The sequence below is a fragment of the Populus euphratica genome, unplaced genomic scaffold (genome assembly GCF_000495115.2).
Source record: "Populus euphratica unplaced genomic scaffold, PopEup_1.0 scaffold27.1, whole genome shotgun sequence".
Taxonomy (NCBI): domain Eukaryota; kingdom Viridiplantae; phylum Streptophyta; class Magnoliopsida; order Malpighiales; family Salicaceae; genus Populus; species Populus euphratica.
Window position 1 is genome coordinate 356,903 of NW_011499899.1, and position 18,679 is coordinate 375,581.

At 29.9% G+C, this 18,679-nt stretch overlaps 2 protein-coding genes across 2 annotated transcripts; one reads left to right on the plus strand and one right to left on the minus strand.

Annotated features, from left to right (window-relative positions):
• On the plus strand, positions 1 to 6,017 carry LOC105132476 (ArgH (DUF639)). The gene is made up of 10 exons (XM_011036009.1): positions 1 to 107; positions 374 to 602; positions 1,252 to 1,353; positions 1,595 to 1,764; positions 2,317 to 2,450; positions 2,573 to 2,750; positions 3,132 to 3,690; positions 4,044 to 4,156; positions 4,253 to 4,499; positions 4,977 to 6,017. The coding sequence occupies exons 1-10, from the start codon at positions 34 to 36 to the stop codon at positions 5,202 to 5,204; spliced, it is 2,034 nt and encodes a 677-aa protein (XP_011034311.1). The 5' UTR covers positions 1 to 33; the 3' UTR covers positions 5,205 to 6,017.
• An 878-nt stretch (positions 6,018 to 6,895) lies between these two features.
• Positions 6,896 to 10,967, minus strand: LOC105132477 (uncharacterized protein At3g03773-like). The gene is made up of 6 exons (XM_011036010.1): positions 10,823 to 10,967; positions 10,544 to 10,727; positions 8,953 to 9,112; positions 7,780 to 7,808; positions 7,635 to 7,677; positions 6,896 to 7,236 (listed from the first exon to the last, which is right to left on the minus strand). Exons 1-6 carry the CDS (start codon positions 10,834 to 10,836, stop codon positions 7,202 to 7,204), a joined length of 465 nt encoding a protein of 154 aa, XP_011034312.1. The 5' UTR covers positions 10,837 to 10,967; the 3' UTR covers positions 6,896 to 7,201.
• Positions 10,968 to 18,679: the final 7,712 nt, after the last annotated feature.

Here is an 18,679-nt window from a genome sequence, read left to right on the forward strand (position 1 = left end):
AAAAGGGTTGCTTCTATAACCTCTCTCAGAGTGATGATTCACAAAGCCAACTTGAAGATGAAGCATCAGTCCTCCATTGCTAATGATGTTATCCACAGATGTGCCCAGTAAATCTCTGTCTATACATGTGTCTTCTTAGTTTTTATATGTCCAATTGTCCATGCACATAGATTGCATCATTCTCTTGGTTTGGAACTTGCTGTTAATGAGCTGATGGGCTCAAGAACTTTCAATGTTTGTATATCCCATCATTAGTTAATACCACCTTAATGTGTTCTATGAAGTTTTTTTCTTATTGTAAAAAAATGATTTCACTCTTCCGTTTACATATTTTATTACTGTGATACATATTGTTTGGTTAAATTTTGTCCAGAAAACTGGGTATTTCTGTGGAGAACTTGGTGGAAGAGTTTGAAGCGGGATGGAAGCAGGAAATAGGTGATTATTCAAGGAAATTAGTGGAATTTTGTTGCTCAAAGGCACTTACTGTAGAGTGTCCATATATACAAGAAAAAATCATTGATGGATCGTTCAGCCGGTTGACGTTTGATATGATGCTGGCCTGGGAGATGCCCACTTCCCAGGATGAAGAATCTCATATGGTACAGATATTTACTCTCTGTCCAAGTATATTTACTGCTAATTCCAACTGATTAGAAGGATTCGTTTTTGGTTTGCAAGGAGGCTCATAGAGTCAATCTGCGCAACATGTTTCACTTTTCCTCTGTGGCTAATGAAGAGCATATCTTCAGTTTAGCATATATTTCTCTGTTGTGATTTTTTTCCTACGTGTATATGCTTTTGTGTCATATATATATATATATATATCAGTTTCAGGCAAATGCAAACTCGATTGTTGGTCACATGAATTTATGGTTTCGAGAACCATGGTATTCCTCTTGGCAACCAATTCTGCAGTGGTGTAAATTCTTGTACATTCTTTTCCCAGTAAAATATGGGAACTTATTGCATACGAAGTATCAGAACATTAGTAGAACCATTAATATGTGATTGCCTTGTATGTTTTAGGATATTAGTAAAAATTTTGGGTCATAGAGAGTGGTTATATGCACCACAAATTTTCAAATTCTGTTGCCCTACAGATTCTTTGTAATCGTTAATTATGTCTGGCCAATTTCAAATGGATTGGAACCGGTGGGGTGGGATTCTACATTTCAATATCGTTATAAAATCTGTTGTCTCCTTCATTTCCATTTCAGTTTTTATGTTAATTTGCTATTCGGATCACAGGAGCAAGTGGGGAAGGGAAGAGAAGACAGGAAGGCACCAGCAAATGTTCCTGAAGAACAAGATGACATTCCTCTTTTCTACACCGACCTTATGCCGCTTCTTGTAAGCAAGTCTTTTTTGCTAATTTAATGTCGTAGAACAGACGTCAATTTGTCCTATACCTTCTTCTTCTTCTTCTTTTTTCCGCCTTAAGTAATAGAATATGTTTTACATTAGCCATCTAACATTTAGTTTACATGGCATGTATAACTGGTTATCTAGTTGTTTCAGCTGCCTTGAATTTTTTCTTCCTTCTTTCGCTGCTCTTTTCTTGGATTATGTTTTGATTGTGTTCTGTGACTAGGTTAATGAGGAGCCAAGCATTGGAGAGGATGCATTTGTTTGGCTTGGATCATTGGTTCCGTTAGTTGTGGATGTTGTTAATGGACGATTTGCATTTGAAACTCTAACAGCACCTACAGGCCACCGGCTCTTTTTTCCTGGTTACAAAAAGTTCTTGCAAGAAATTGACAAGTAATGCATCTGAACTGTACTTGTAAGAAGTCAGTATGCTAATCTATTGATGAAGATTGAGTAAATAAAAAAATATAATGAAGGGATGAAATTAGTTGTAAAAAGCTTGATTTTCCAATTGGATAACAGGATGGCATAGAAAACAACTCGGCATGTGATGATTTCACATAGATCTCAACCTGTAACTAATACCTAAACACAGTTAGCCAGTTTTGACCTGGTTAAGGTGCAACATAGCAAACAAATGTAGCGCTGGCCACGCACCATTCTGGCATTAAGCTGAAGGTCTCAGTTTATTTAACATCTCAAGTTTTGGACACGTTTAGTTATTAGAAATCAGGTACCTTGAATGGACAATGAGCGTAAAATAGTTCACCGCCTCAATATGGTATCAGCTCCGCTTAAGAACAATGTGCCCTATGTTTGATGTTGCAGGTTAATAGTAATGGCCCAAAATAGTACTAGATATAAATATATGTTTGTTTGTGGGATACAATTGCATTTGAAATGCAATTTTTCTGATTTATTGCCTGTGGGTTTCTTCGTCATAAGATGCATAAAGCATTTGCAAAAGCATGCAAAGCCCAAGGGAGTGGAGCTTGCCGATGATGAGTTTATACTGCATGTCGAAGGCACTGCAACCTCACAGAGAGTAGTACGGCATGTTGGAGGAACAAGTTGGCCTGGTATACCTTCCTCTCTTGTCATTCTGTGTCTTTGATCCGAAGGAATAATAAATAGGCCCCCTAATGATTTTTTAGAGGTTTCTTCTTCTATGGTGATCTGACTTAAAAGTTTATTTTTCTAGGTAGGCTTACTCTGACCAATTATGCTGTCTACTTTGAGGCTATGGGAGTGTTAACGTATGATGATGCACTTAAGATTGAACTTTCAAAAAACATATCACACACTGTGAAGCCAGCCGCCACAGGTCCATGGGGTGCTCCACTTTTTGACAAGGCCATAAGCTACGAGTCTCCTGAATTGTAAGACTTACTATGCATTTGTAAGACTGTCACGAGTTTAGTGGCCAAATCACAAACAAGGTCCTAGACAATGGGCATGAAATTCCTATTGTCAGTTTATTAATGCTGCTGCTTGACGTTGTGCTATTTTTTTTTTCCTTCTTTTTTGAAAATTGGCAACCTTAAATTTAGATCCCATGTGATATGCATATTAATGATATTGATGCTTGAACTGGTATAGTAGACAGTTTTAGGGTGCATGCCTCACTTACAATTTTAGTATTGCCTGCCTTCATGCATGCCAAAACCTCAAGCTAGAGCATCGTGACAATTATGCTAATCTTGTTGATACATCTTGTTGTCCGTGTTATCATGAATGATTTTTCCTCTGAAATTCTCTAGTTCGGAAGGAATTGTGCTAGAGTTTCCAGAGATGACAAGTTCCACAAGACGTGATCATTGGCTTGCACTCATCAAAGAGGTTATGCTAATGCACCAGTTCTTGTCGAGTTATAATGTGGAATGTCCAATACAAGCTTGGGAGATGCATGCAAGAACAATATCTGGAATCATAAGGCTGCATGCAGCTAGAGAATTGCTTAGAATATCGCCCCCTTCTCCAACAAAATTCTTAATATTTTCCTTGTTTGATGAGTTACCCAAGGGAGATTATGTACTAGAGCAACTTGCTGAGAGCCTGAAGAAAGTTAATAGTGGGCATCCATGCAGCGCTTGCTCGATTCTAAGAACTATGAACATGTCTCAGTCAGTGCTCCCAGGTGTAGAAGTTGAAGCAGTGGGAAAGGAATGTACTAGTGCAAGTGATCAAGACGACATTCCCTCCTCATTGGAGAGTGCTATTAATCAAGTAAGAGAGGAAGCAAAGGAAGTTGAAATTGCCAAAGCTACTACTGAGGTGTTGAAAGAAGAAGGGATTGGTGAAAGTGCGACCGTTCTGATGGTAAGTTTCCAAATCATCCAAACTTTATTTCCAACACAAACCATGATATGGTAATCTTTCTTTCGCTTCAGTATAAAACAAATAAGAAATAACAGATTATTGATTCATCGCATCTCAAAAGTAAACAAAGAAACAATTTGTCCACTCATCATGATGAAGCCCGCCAGGATTGCTTCAGTGGCTAACAAGGTAGGTGTTGCAGCTAACGAAGGAGAAATTTTCCAGCTTAAAATTTTTTAGTTGATATCTGTTTAAACTTTCGAGGGATATGCAAGGTAGCATATTTGTGATTTGTAAAATAATTGTCATACATCCAAAATAAAGATCTCATAGGTTCATACTCTGTATCGTAGGAGTTGCTAAAGCCACTGAAAAATGTGGTGCCGTGGTTTCAAGATGTCATTTCATGGAGAAGACCAGCCACCACCCTGACCATGATTGTTGCATCTTCAGTTATCGTCTACAAGTAAGTTGTTTTTTCACACTAATCCTCTAAACTATGTGTGAAGAAATCTGAGTTATGCATGACTGATGAAGAATATATCTGTATTCGGTAATATAGGGAGTGGGTTGGAAAGGCTATAGCTGCTGGCTTGTTGTGGTTGGTGTTAAAGATGATTCTGGCAAGGTATGGAAGATCTCAAGACAAATGCAACGAGGTAGTAGTGTGCAGTGGTTCAAACCAGAAAACTACAATGGAGAGCATAGTAGCAGCTCAATTTGGTTTGAAAAATGTTCATGAGATGATGCAGCTGGCAAATATATCGATATTGAAAATCCAGTCACTTATACACGCAAAAGCCCGCAAGGTATTTCTTGCACCAATCCATGATTCCACTTTTTTAAAGCAATCTATAATTGAAAACTTTTTGAGCAAAAGAAACATGTCTTCTCTTCCATCTTATAAACTGCACAGAACTTTATGAATAAAAATGAGTGCCATTTTAACAGATTCCTGAAGTTATAGCCTGGTTTCGCTTATGCTCGTAACTCTTCCCCAAGTAACTAATGGCTCGCAATAGTAATCTTGGAAAGTAGTTTCCAGTGTTCTAAGTTTCATGCTCTGTTCACTTCTCGAGGAATATGAGATTTTCTCACCTTTTGCTATTCTGACAGATGGAAACTAGTTGGAAATGTTTGTTTCTAAATTCCTTAGGCATTAGTGGACTGATTTGCATGTCATGCTAATGTTTCTTGCAAATCTGCTCTATCGAGCTCCATTACCTAAATTCACATTCTTGGCTCAATGTCTTTTGCATCAATAAAAAGTTTGTCGTTGTTTGCAGCAAGCTGATATGGTGATGGCGGCAATGACTGTATTGGCAATAATCTTCGCGGTGGTTCCCTTAAAATACATGCTCATAGCCATCACATTACACAGCATCATCATGACATCAAAGCTAGGGAGGCACTTTGGAAATGCACAAGGGAACAGAAGGCTAAAAGAATGGTGGGATTCAATCCCAGTTGTCCCCATTCATGTGGTAGAAGACGCTTCTCAATGCCCGTCATAGTTTGTTAGCAGCCTTCGATTGCTATAAAAGATGCAGTAATAACTGCTAGAAATGCACCATGGATTTGTGTCTGCCGCTCAAGTTGGCAACCTCCTGTGGCATGATTGAACATTTCCTCTCTTTTTTCCCCTTTTATCCTTTGTTTGAAGAATGTATTGCAGCAGTTGACAAACAGAAAATAACATCATCTAATAAGGGTTTGATCGTATAGAACATAGAAGAAAAGTAACATGGCAATGTACTTCATAAATGTTGCACATGTATTTCGGTTTTTGATATGTTTTTCAATTTCTTTTGGCTATCTTCAATAAAAAGAAGCTTGATAGAAGTGTTGATGGACTTGCTCTCAGATATCATCCATAAGAGTGTTGCACTTTTATGCCATTGATCATGTTCATGAGAACTTTTGGGGTTACAAAAATATTCCACCCCATTGTTAACCTCCAACGCTCGCCTGAAAGACAGTTCCAATTTTTCTCAGGGACATGGCTTGCATTGTTATATATCCTTGAACCCCTAGTGATCAGTACATTTAAAAGTTGGGATCTTTTATTCTCTTCTGATAAAGTCGATGGATCATGTTTTAGGCCAGTTTGGTTTACCCTCGAAAAAGGTTAATTTTGGGGCACAAATTGTGGGAATTTTTATTTTTTTATGGTTAAATTCTACTGAACAACTTGCCAAAACCACTGGAATGAGAATGTCTTCTCAACCACTAGAACTCATTACTGAGCCACACTTTAAGAACGACTAATGAAAAACCACTCCCAATTTCTGAATCGCCAGAACCAAATTTACACTGCTGATACATACTGAATCATCTAGTAATAGCGTAAACTTTAAGCCTCTGTTTAATTGACACAGAATTTTGCCGGTGGTTACTTTGTATGTTTGAAATAACTACAGCCAAAGAATTATTTAATAAATACAAAAATGTAATTTATTTTTTATGAGATCCATTGCATATAATGAAAAAATGAAAGCAACTTTATGCTACTTTTCTTCACTCACTCATTTAATTACAGTGCAAATAAATTTTAATTTATTTGCATTATTATTTTAATAAATATTTTAAAAAAATAATACAATAAATTTTAATTTATTTTCACTATTAATGTAAAGTGTTTTTTTTTTAAATACCAATACACTAAATTAATTTCACGCGCTTTATATTAATTTTTTTGTTTTTTTTAACTAATTTATAATAAATTAAATTTACTAATACTATAATCTTAATTTTATTGCTAATAATATTTTATCTAATTTTATTATATATTTAAAAAATCATAAAAACTATAGTTTTTATCTGATGAATTTTATATGTAATGAAATTATAAATAGTTTAATGAAACAATAAAAAATATTTTATATAAAATATTATTTATTTCATAATATAATAATAATAATTAAATTTATAATATTTAAATTTAAAACTATCAATATTAATATATTTTTATTTATTTATTTTATAACTTTAATTTAAAAAACAATTTTAACTAAACATATTAAATTATTTTTTATTTAAATTCAATTTTAATCACAATTTTAACCAAATATATATAAATATCAAACCAACTGAAAATACTTTTCATAAAATATTTTTTTTCAAACCACAACCACAAAAACTATTACAATACCAAACACCCTGCTAAGCAACTATTACCATGGTCCAGTGACCGTGAGTCCCTTGGTGATGGTTAAGTTTTGAAAGTTTTCATCAGCCACATGACCAGGGAAATGGGAGAATACGAGTCAAACCCCAGATAACTCAAGAACAGTTTCAGAAGAGTTCAGTCATAATTTCTAGGGATCAATCCTGCAAGCCAGCCTGTATTTTACTAAAACTGACACAACTAATATATACAGTCTTCCGTTGTAATAGTTCTGCAATCTGTGTATTTTCAACTTCAATCTCCTTGCATAGCAATCACTGATGCAGTTCTGCAATCACTAGAAATTCAATTGAAGTCAAAACACACTATGGTACTTGATTGTCGTCAATTTCCCCTTGCCTTCTCAAGATCAGGAAGATCTGCAAGTAACGACTAAAACAGTTAGGTATCACAACCATATCAGATGAAATGGCAAACCTTTTAAAGGTAAAGTCGCACAGGCACAAAAGCAGTTTATTTGATTCGCATAATCATAACTTGATACTTCCTTGAAATGATATGGACCGTATAATAATGAAATAATTATAGCAAGTTTCATTTCTTCATTGTTTTGGAATCAAAAGGCTAAAATTTTCCATGTGGACTGAGAGCCACAAAGCATCCTTTTCATGACAATCAATGATAATGCATATATAGATGATAAAAGTGAGTGTACAGCACTGTTGCAGAACCCTATCTGTGCATGCGAAGTATACACATAGGCTACTGAGTATTAACTTTGATGACAGTTCGTAAAAGCAATCAAGGTCTAACTTACAAAGCATTCCATCATCATCACTGCTCTCATCATCTTCTCCATGCTGCAAAAGAACAGGTGTTGAATAATCAATCGCAGATATGAAGCATAGTAAAAACATTCTTTATATTAACAAATAACCAAACGGAAAAATTAAAAAAATTACCGCAGCATTATTGTCATCAGAGGCATCAGCTGCATGGGACAAAGGAAATTTGATCAAATTCAATCAGAAACTTAAGCTGTAATTTCTTGCATACTGAACAATATATTCTCGAGTTATTTAATAGAAATCATAAAGCAACATAGCATGCAAACAAAGACAACGCATATTCATATTTATGTAATTGGTATTATATATCACTAGAGCTATAGTACTTTCAGGAAAGCTTTCTATAATAACTAACCACCATGCAAATTATGCAACGAATAAAGAGTAATACGGAAAAATTCATGCATCCCGCATTACAAAGGATTGTGCTGGGATGCAATAATGGTTGAAAGATTGAGCCTTTATTTCCATTGAAGAACGTGAGCATTTACAAAACTCAAAAGCATCACCATCATGGTATTGCTCGTAAATTTCCAGCATTGTTCAGTCATTCCAGGCCATGCAGACTCACAGCTTGTGAAAAATCAAGACTTAAGAACACTTTGAATAGTGTAAGCTAAACAATTTTTCTATAAATATCAGAATTACGCATTCTGCATTCCTTGCGAAAGATAATGAATGCCAACCATACAATAGCAATATCAACATGCATGGTTTCTGCAACTCACTAGGTGGAAGCAGTCAAAACAACTATTAAGAGTCTTTTAGCATACAATTCTTCTTCAAGCTAAGAAGATAATATCTAAATTTCCTATATGCCTAAGTTTAGGGTAGCTGAAATAACAAAAGTTTCCACACTTTTAGAACCTCATTTATGTGCACTCCCATTTAAAAATGATGTTAGAACAATATCTTGCTTTATCAATTAAAAAGAAGAAGAAGAAGAAGAAGAAGAATCCTGAAACAGGAATTGAGAGAAAAACACTCACTGCTATTCAAGGGAAAACAGGACCACATAAATTTCACAAGAGGCGATAATTTAACAGCACAACACAGTAAGCAGGAAAATCCAGCTAGTGTTAGAAATCTTGATATTAAACAGCCCAAGTTAAATGCATTAAACCATCACGTGACAGGACTTTGGGCCAGGATTCAAATATCATAAAGTTCAATTAATAATATATACCCTAACTCAGGTCAGAATCATGATGTGTTTCAAAAATTGGACCAGGAGCAGAACTTTGAGGCCTCATATCATAATACAAAGAACAGGTTGGAAGAACTTACAAGCTGACTCGTTGTCATCCTCATCACACCACTTGTTCCAATCCACCTTAATGTAAGGAGCAGGTTTCTCTTCAGATTTTAACAGCCTTCTCCACCAACCTTTCTCTTCTTTCTGGATTGAGCATATAATGTTCCTCAACCCAGCCTTGGTTTTACAACCCTGCATAGCATCATAGAATTGAATTCTAAGACTTAAAATGTCTCAAAAGTTAGCGATAAAAAAAAAAAAAAAAAAAACAGAGAAAATTACTAGGAATTTCGCGTTTAAACATTGATATTATTCAAATACTACATATTGGAATGTCATCTAGACAAAATGCTCAGTTATGTGGCACCAAGTTTCTTTAACTTGAGAGGGTCAGTCAAACAAAGAAAAAGTAGGATGAGAAAATTCTAAACATTGGATATTATATGGTAAGTCAAAACCTTTGAGTAACAGATCATAATTGCATGAAAAAAGCTTGATCAGAGAAAAAAAGAATTTAAGATACAAGAGTTTTCTAATAATTGATGCTTATGAACACTCAGCAATAATTCTACAAAGTATTCCTTCTGATGTCCTTAAAGATGTGATGTACATAATAGACTAAAGAATATCTCTGCAAGTAGAAGAAGGAGCCTGTCCTGAGTAGAAATGCTTCATCAGGGTGAACTGGAAGCCTGACTTCATGTGAACTCGTTCATCACAATACAACTAGAAGACTGACTAGCTCCAAGCTAACTCGTCAATAGTTGATCATTATCTTGTAAGATAACCACCAACAGACAGACAGAGGGGAGGGTCATCTTTTTTTTAATTTGAAAGGCATTACTTGGCATTGAGTTAGCAGCAGCAATTTTTTCATAATTTAAGTTCTCTCTTTTTGGTTCCTATTTAAGGGGGAGGAGGGGCACAGAAAAAATAAAGGCAAAGGCATTGCGTAGGCCATAGCTCCAGAGCTAGTGGCAACAAAAACAGATGCCAGAGACAATGATGGCTGACGTGCTGGAACAAAACACTAATCAACACAGAAATTGTGAAGGGAGAGGTGATAAAGCAGAAGCGATAATGACGGATAGAAAGGAGAAAAGCACTTTGTACAATCTAAGGGGAGCGGCAGTGATGGTTCCATGGATCGATGTTGGATATCCTGACAACTATTCAGACTTACTTAATCCATTAATTTTTCCCATCCAAAAGGATTAGAGCACGAAGCACAACATACATGAGTTATTTTCTCCAAACTAAGCCTAATTTTTCGCACAAAAATGCATGACATGAAGATGCATTAACAAGTGTGGCCAAAAAGTATGCAGCAATTCCCCGCCTGGCTTCAAATCTACCGAAATCAAGTCTTTTTTTCCTTCTTGAAACCAGTAAAAGCAGCATGCAGAAATTGTTCAGAAATCATAAAGCTAAACTGACATTAGCCCCTCAAACAAAAGGACAGAAGAACATGATTAAAATCCTTCTAATGAAACAAAATGGCTGCAACCCGTGAACTATACAACTGTGCACTTTCCAATAAAATGACAATAACCCACAAAATATTTCACAACTCTATACCAAAAGAGTGAAATGCAAAGAGGAAATAAATAATAAATCACTAACCTCGGGAACAATGTTTCCAAAGAGTTTCAAACTGAAATCAAACGATTCACCTTGAACCCCAACAGCAGAGAAGCTAAATAACCCTTCACCTTCACATTTCACTGATATGTCTCTAGCATCAGGTAATGCAATTGTCAAGTAAACCTTGTCTGATCTTTGAGCCCATAGAACCTCTGGGTGCCGACTGCACATACAAAACACCAAACAAAAAAGCAAATTCACAGTGTTAAAAAAAATGCTGAGATAAAGAGAATGGGAGGACAAGAGAAGTGACCTGACCTCATTGATCCCATGGAGGGTCACTCAGTTATGGCAGAAATGCGGGGTTGTTTGAGGGAAATGGGGAGATGGCAGTTGCCAACACTAAAACCTTGCGAAGAAGTATACTACTGCCTTTGCTTGCTGTTGTTGGTTTTAGTTTGAAGAAACAAATAAGTCCCTATAGTCTCGAAAATAATTAATTTTAATAATTGTTGAGCTGGCCTGCCTATTGTGTCCGTTAATTATTGTTCCTGACTTGACGTCAGATCAAGGGATTAATTAGTAATTTTTATGACTAAAGGAGCTAAAATATTAGTTTTATAAGAGCACAGGGACTAGGTCATAAATATTTGTTTTGTTGATTGTTGGTGTCCACGCAAAGAATTGGAAAGTAATTAGATGTTTTCTTCATTTCGATGACGCGTTTGAAAAATTAATATGAATTGATATTTTTTTTTTATATAATATTAGTTTTTAAAAAAATAAAAAGTTTTGTAGTTTTTTTTATAAAATTATTTTAATTTTATTATTTAGTTCATAAATTATTTAGACCTCAAGTTAGTACAGATTAGTCTCTTTTTATTATCTAAGTTATTATGTTATTTTATTTTATTATTTTATATTTAATTAATTAAAAATTATATTATATTATTTTTTTAGAAAAAAATATTCTGAAGTTATCTTGATTATTTTTCTTTAAATTTGAATTTATTTACTATTATTTTTAATTTTTATTTTCATACAATTAACAAAACCAATTTATTTAATATAATGGGATAGTTGTTAATTTTTACTTTTTAAAAAAACATTTGCTACGCCTAAACAACATGATTTTTTTAAGAAAATAATAATAAGAATACAACGCTGTAATATAAAGGATGTTTGGAAGTGTTATTGATATTGTTTTTTAAAATATTTTTAATTTAGTAATGTATTAAAATATTTTTTATTTTTTTAAAATTATTTTTATATATTAAAATGATCTAAAAATACTAAAAAGTATTAATTCAAAATAAAAAATAAAAATACTTAAAAAAAAAGAATAATAGTGTGGAATCATATTTATTACCCTGCTAAAATCTAACATTAAAGAGAGAGAGAGAGAGACGAAGGGACGAGGAAAATGAACTTGAAACGTTAGAAACAGTGTTGGACAAGATGTTAATGGATGCAAATGCCCACCTAGAGTCTAGATTCATGAAAGGGATAGATCCAACTATCGCATATTTTGGCCACACAAGCCATGTTCTTCAAAATACATGTGCTCAAGATATTAAATAATAAAAAATAAATATTGATTAATTCAATTTATGATTAAAAAAAAAAGCTTTATAGAAGGGCATTCAGGCATAAATAGACAGAAGCAAGGAGAAGTCCTGAATAAATAAATAAAATATGAGTTTCTCAAGAAGACAGTAAAAATCCTGATAATTACGATAAACTAATAAACCAAAAGAGGTTGAAACTCATACTATAACAAGAAGGCAGATAATTTTTTAAAAATAAAAAAAAATCAATAAAAAGCAATCATAATTAACCCCTTTATAAAAACAAAGCAACCCAATAAATTAAAACAAGTGTCATTGATATAGCTATTGAAAACCATCGAATCGGTACCCGTGTGGTAAAAATTAGGATTAAAGTATTTGTTTTTTTATGTAGTTTTGAGTTCGAGTTTTTTAATTATTATTATTAAAAATTTATTTAATTATTAATTTTAAAATTAATTAAAATATATAGAAACTGACCAATATTTTCTCTACGTGGATTAAAAAAAAAAAAAAAAGAAGCTACCGACCAGAATTAGGAGTGCACAAAAAACAAAACAAAAAATCAAAGGCAAAAGGGAATAAAGTTACTTGGCCAAGGCAAATTCGAATAAAACTAATCTCATAAAGCAAAGAAATTCGATAGAAAACGTCACATCACAACCTCTGAAAACCAAGCCTGAAGCCGACAAAAAATTAAAAAAAAAAAAAAGAGTACACACGACGAGAAAGCACACTAGTTATTTATTTATTTTTATATTTTAAAAGTATTATTAAAAAATTTATTATTTTTTAATTTTAAATTAATTATTTTTATGTTTTAGATTATTTTGATGTAATAATTTAAAAAAATTAAAAATATTATTTTAAAATATTTCTAAACAAAAACATGTTTTAAAAAACCATTGTTATTATATTCATGAATATCTCAGTTAAACATTAAATGAAAAAAAAAAAAAACCCTACATATCCCTCCTCTGTGAAGGGACACAAATTGGACTTATCAATTAAATGGGCTCTTGTCACAACTCTTTGTATATGAACCAAACGCTGCTTAATAATTTATTTGCCTTATTGTTTTTCAATTAAATTATTTATTTAAAAAATGATGAAATCATGTAATATAACTTTGTAATTTATATTTAAATTGAGTATGCATGGAGAATTTTTTAAAAAAATTTATAACTTTGTAATTTATTTTTAAATTAAAAATTAACTAATATACTAAAAAATACTGAGGTTTTGTCCACCAACTACATAGTTTATATAAACATTGAAGGAAGTTTTATTTTTTTAAAAAAATATTTTATAAAAATTTATTTTTGATTTTTTATTCTTTTAATTGAATGCTTTTTAATTTTTGTTATAATGTTATCATTTAATATTTTATTTGTTTTAAATAAATTGTTATAATTTATTTTAATTTATTTTATATAAAATTATCAAAATCTCAAATAATTTTTCCAATATTTTGTTGGTGTTTAATTATATAAGTGTTAATTTTTTTATTATATTATTAAATAAAAAATAATTTTTAAGCCTAGTGGAATTTATGATTTTGGTTGCGAATTTTACAAGTCAAGTCTCGAATCAATTTAATATGTCATCATCTTATTATTAAAAAAAATGATATCTTGAATATTTTTAAAGTCAAACTACACTTTTACCTATTGTATAAATTATCTTTGGACATGCTAAGTTGATTGTATCACACAAGGATAACTTTCACATAAATTAATTTTAAATTTGAATTAAACAAGAAATCAAATCAATAGATTTCAAAGTTGATTCACTTAATCATATTTAATAACAATGTCAAAAAGTTCTTTTATTTTTAAATTTTATCTTTTATTTTTTTCAATTGAATCTTTTTTGTTTTTTGTCTTCGATTTCATCCTTCACTATTTGGTTAATTTGGAATTGATTCTCATAATTTATTTTGATTTTATTTCTATTAGGTTTTTGCAGTCCCAAACAACTAATATTTGATTGATATTTAATTTTATGAATTTTGCTATCATATCATTAAATAAAAATAGTTAAAAAAATAAAATTATTAAACTTGGTGAAATCCATAATTCTGATTGTGGTTTGATAATTTAATCACGGAATCTTGATTGATTGATCTAATATTTCATTGCTTCAATAATAATAATGATAAAAGTTATTTTGAAAAAGAATTTAAAATCAAACCATATTTTTAATTAATTATATAAGTTTATTATGGGTCCGCCAAGTTAATATGGTGTTTAGACAACTCCTAGGCTGATTAATTTTAAATTTAAATTAAATAAGGAGTTAGGGTTAAAAAAATTAAGATTAACTTATTAAATTTAATTAAATTTAATAACAATATAATATAAAATAGTTCTTGAATAACTTTTTTATGTTTATATTTTTTTTTATTTGACCATGGCTCAGCAAAATCAAACACCTGCTCAGCGAGTAAGCATCTGAATAGTTTTTTTCTTCTTCTTCTTTTTTGGTTATCGTAAACTCCTGTGATATACTTTTCTTATCCTCACAAACTTGCCCAATGCGATGAATAAAACTTCTCTAAAGTTTTTGTTTTTAAACTATTCATATTTATTTCATATAAGTTTGGGATGCTACCTTAATAAAAGAAAAGAAAAGAAAAAATAGAAAGAAATAAATAAACCATGCATCTGCATATTTTTCTATCATAAAAGTTAATTATAACACTGTCCTCCAAATATATCAAAATCAATTAATTAATTTATGCAATGTAAAAAATTAGAAAATAGTTTTTATTTTTTATAAAAATGCAGTATTTCCTCACAAGAAAATTTCATCTTATCTACTTTGTTTTTTATTTCTGAAAAAATAAAAATAAATTGATCAAAGAATTAAGTTATAAATAAATTTGGAGAAACAAAGCTTAACTAAAGTTGAATTTAAAAAAAAAAACTAATAGAGCTGAGTTTTTTATAGTAAAACAAGATATTTTTTTACAAAAATTGGTAAAGTGAAATGATTATTTTTTTATTCTTAAAAATATTCATTAAATTATTTTTCAAGATAATACGGTTTCTTCATAAAAAAATCTATTGGTTATTATTGAATTGATAAGAGATATATAAGTTATTTTAATGTTTTTTTAGCATAATAGATAATTAAATCACTTTTAGAAATAAAATTTATTTAACTCACATCTATGAGTATTTAAAAATAAAAATTTAACTCATATTAAAATGATTAAATTACTTTTAAATGCAAAGTTTCTTTAATTATTGTCCATGGATTTTTTTTATATTTAAATTACGGGTTTTTAATTATAATTACATTGACTTAAAGGTAATTGGATAATTTAATAAATTTAAAATAACATTAAAATATTTAAAATATTTTAGCATCTTGATTGTTTTCATACCATTCAAGAAGTGTGTTGGGATTATCGATTAAACAATAGCTTCTAGGAGCGTTTAAGTCTTTTCAATAACCCCTTCATCCTTAAACAATGTGCATGGATTATTGATCTTTAGTTAGGTGTCAATGATTTTTTTATCTTATTATTTTCTTTTTTCTTTTTGATATTTGCACCTAACTCTTTAATTTTTTAAAGCATATATTCAATTTATTTTTTTTAAAATTTGATCTTTATTTTTTTAATACTATTTTTTATTTGAAATAATTTATAATTTTTTTCTACTTCATCATACTTTAATTTTTTTTCATAAGTCATATTTGAATAACATTCTTTTAATTGCAATTTATTTTATTTGAGATAGTTTTAATTTTTTTTATGATTTCATCCTCCCTTAGGTTTTTTTTTATCATAGTTGATTCCTATTATTTTTATTTTATTTTTTAACTTTGAAAAATCTTTTAAATTGATTTTTTTTCTTCTAATTCCATCATTTAATATTAAATTAGTTAGAAATTAAACTTTTCAATTAAGCACGCATCTAGGATTTCATGGGTTGTAAAATTAGGAGATTAACTCGGGTTTAAGAAATTGATTTTTCCCCCCTTTTATCAAGCTCATGTTTTTTTAGTTTTTATACTTTAATATTTATTGAATTGAAGATTGGGCTTTATTTTTTTTTTTTGTTTTCTATAAGATTATTTCTTAATTTGAAAATCACATGAGTTTCCTAGATCTTTTTTTTTTTTGTTAAATTAAGATTTTTTTCTAAATAATTCTTTAAATTAAATTAAATTAGTTGATTAAATATAAACATTATATATTTACTTTATAATATTTTGCATGGTTTGTTTTCCAAGTCGTTACTCTAACAACATGTATAGCCTCTTTCGATATTGTCGTGCAACTTTTCATAGCGTTGTTAGAATCATCTCGGTCGATGAGTTCTTTTTAGTGGTAGGGCAATGTTCATAATGGAGTGAATGAGTTTTCAATGAGTTTTTCTTCTTCTTTCAAATATAATATTGACAACTCATTTTTTATAATTAACTATTTACAATTTTGTTTGTTTATTTGTTTTATTTGATGTATGTACCTTTTTTTATAATTATATTATTAAATTAATTGAGCTTATTGAACTCTATCAGATTAATAACCCGGATCCTATATTTTACTTTCTTTTTTTAAAATATTAGTGTTGCATTAAAAATTGTTTTAAGTTAGGAATAAATTGACTTAACCATGGCTTAGCATGGTGTTTGACACAACTTTTGTTAATGCTTTTAGGTTCTTTATAAAAGTGTATTTGGCTTGAAAAAACATCAATTGACATAACTTCTTCTTATGCTTTTGGGCTTTTAATTTGAAAAAATATTAAATTGATGATTTTTTTAATATTTTTTTTATGATTTTAACGTGTTGTTGTCAAAAATAAAAAAATCTAAAAAAATATTTTGATACATTTTCAAATGAAAAACAATTTTGAAAAGTGATAATTATTTTTTTAGTATTTTTTAATGATGTTGATATGTGAATTATAAAAAATTTAAAATACATATTTAAAAATAAATATTATGTTAATGCATTTTCAAATAAAAAATTATTTTGAAAAGCACCTTACATCACAATTACAAACACTCCATAATTAACTTTATACTAGATTATTTTTGTCTATGTTGTGCCGTGAATTGAATAACTTTTTTTCTAACATAAAAAAGGTATACAAACGATAATAACTTAAATGAACCTAAATTAACTCGAATAACCTATGACTTGAGATAACTTTAAAGGAAGGAAGGAGAAAAAAAAAAAAGCTCAAGGTCTAACAAAACAAATTTAAAAAAAAAAAAATAAAAAAAAAAATCATGAAAAGAAAAAAACCTGAGTCAAGGTTTACTCTATTAATGTCATGAAAGAAAAAAACCTGAGTCAAGGTTTACTCTATTAATGCACCACCCATTACATGAAATTGGGATAAGAAAATTAGTTTTTTTTAAATGACCTAGAAAATAAAATAAAAAAATCCAAGTCATACCAGGTTAACCCAACTAGCCTGTGACTCGAGATAACTATAAAAAAAATCATAAAAATAAGAAATATCAAGATCTAGGAGCCCAACATCAAATGATAAAAAAAAAAAACATTGAAAAAAATCTAAAGCAACCCTTATTTTCTTGACTAACTTGCGACCTTGGATAACCCTAAAGGAAAGAAAGGAAAAAAAAGAAAGTTCAAGGTCTAATAGTCTATTGTCAAAAGATAAAATAGTTTTTTTTTAAAAAAAATCAAAGTTAAATAGGGTTAATTTTTGAAACCAACAACTCTGGTTACGAGACCAAAATAATTCTATAGAAGATAAAGAAAAAACATCTTAAGTAAAACTTCTTAACCATATATATATATATATATATAGCAATCAAAATAATAAGAATCTGATTTGGTATAAAAACTAATAAAAAAAATAATGAGGGACTTAATTGAAAAATAAAAAATAAAAGACATGGATTAAAAAAGAGCGGCTAAAAGAATACAAATTAAAATTGAATAAGAAAAACAAATAGAATAAAGAGTTGAGGGAAAAAATTAAAAGAAAAAAATTAAAAGAATAAGGATTAAAATTAGATAAAAAATAAAATAAAATATTAAGGGACTAATGGAAAAAAGAAAATAAATTAAGAAAAGTAAAAAACATAATTAAAAATTAAGGACTCAATTTGTGAAAAAAATAAAAAGATATAAAGACAAAATAAAATCAAATGGAAAAAGATGAAATTAAAAAATTATCTAAAAAATATTTCAAAATAAAAAAACAACCAATAAAAAAAATCATAATTAAAAAATAAAAATAAATGGGTGGATAACCGTGATCTTTAAATGACAAAAAATTAAAAGTTAAAAAATTATTATTATTATTTATGAAAACACTAATCCTCCTTTAATTCAAATAGAATATAATAAAAAAAATCATAAGAAAAATATTAAAATATCATTTGGTTCAACTTTCTTGACTTTAAGACAATGAAGCGATTGTACTCTTTCTTGACTTATTCCTTTCTTATTTTTTCCAAAGGAATCTATGTAACTTGCGGGTCTTGTGAAAATATACCTTTTCTAGCAGTAAGGTAAAACCTTTATATACAAAATAACAAAATAATAATTATATAGAATCCCCTTTGAATTATCTCACCGCCGGCGTTGAAACACTGGGCAGTTTTTTTTTTT

Bases quoted from the DNA above. Each gene is read 5' to 3' on its own strand.
- LOC105132476 (XM_011036009.1), top strand. From the start codon at position 34: ATGATTCACAAAGCCAACTTGAAGATGAAGCATCAGTCCTCCATTGCT. The intron at 3,691-4,043 runs GTAAGTTTCCAA...TCTGTATCGTAG, and splicing joins AAAGTGCGACCGTTCTGATG to GAGTTGCTAAAGCCACTGAA. The intron at 4,500-4,976 runs GTATTTCTTGCA...CGTTGTTTGCAG, and splicing joins TACACGCAAAAGCCCGCAAG to CAAGCTGATATGGTGATGGC.
- LOC105132477 (XM_011036010.1), bottom strand. The intron at 9,113-10,543 runs GTTAGTGATTTA...GATGCTATGCAG, and splicing joins TTGGAAACATTGTTCCCGAG to GGTTGTAAAACCAAGGCTGG. The intron at 7,678-7,779 runs GTAATTTTTTTA...GTTCTTTTGCAG, and splicing joins CTGATGACAATAATGCTGCG to CATGGAGAAGATGATGAGAG.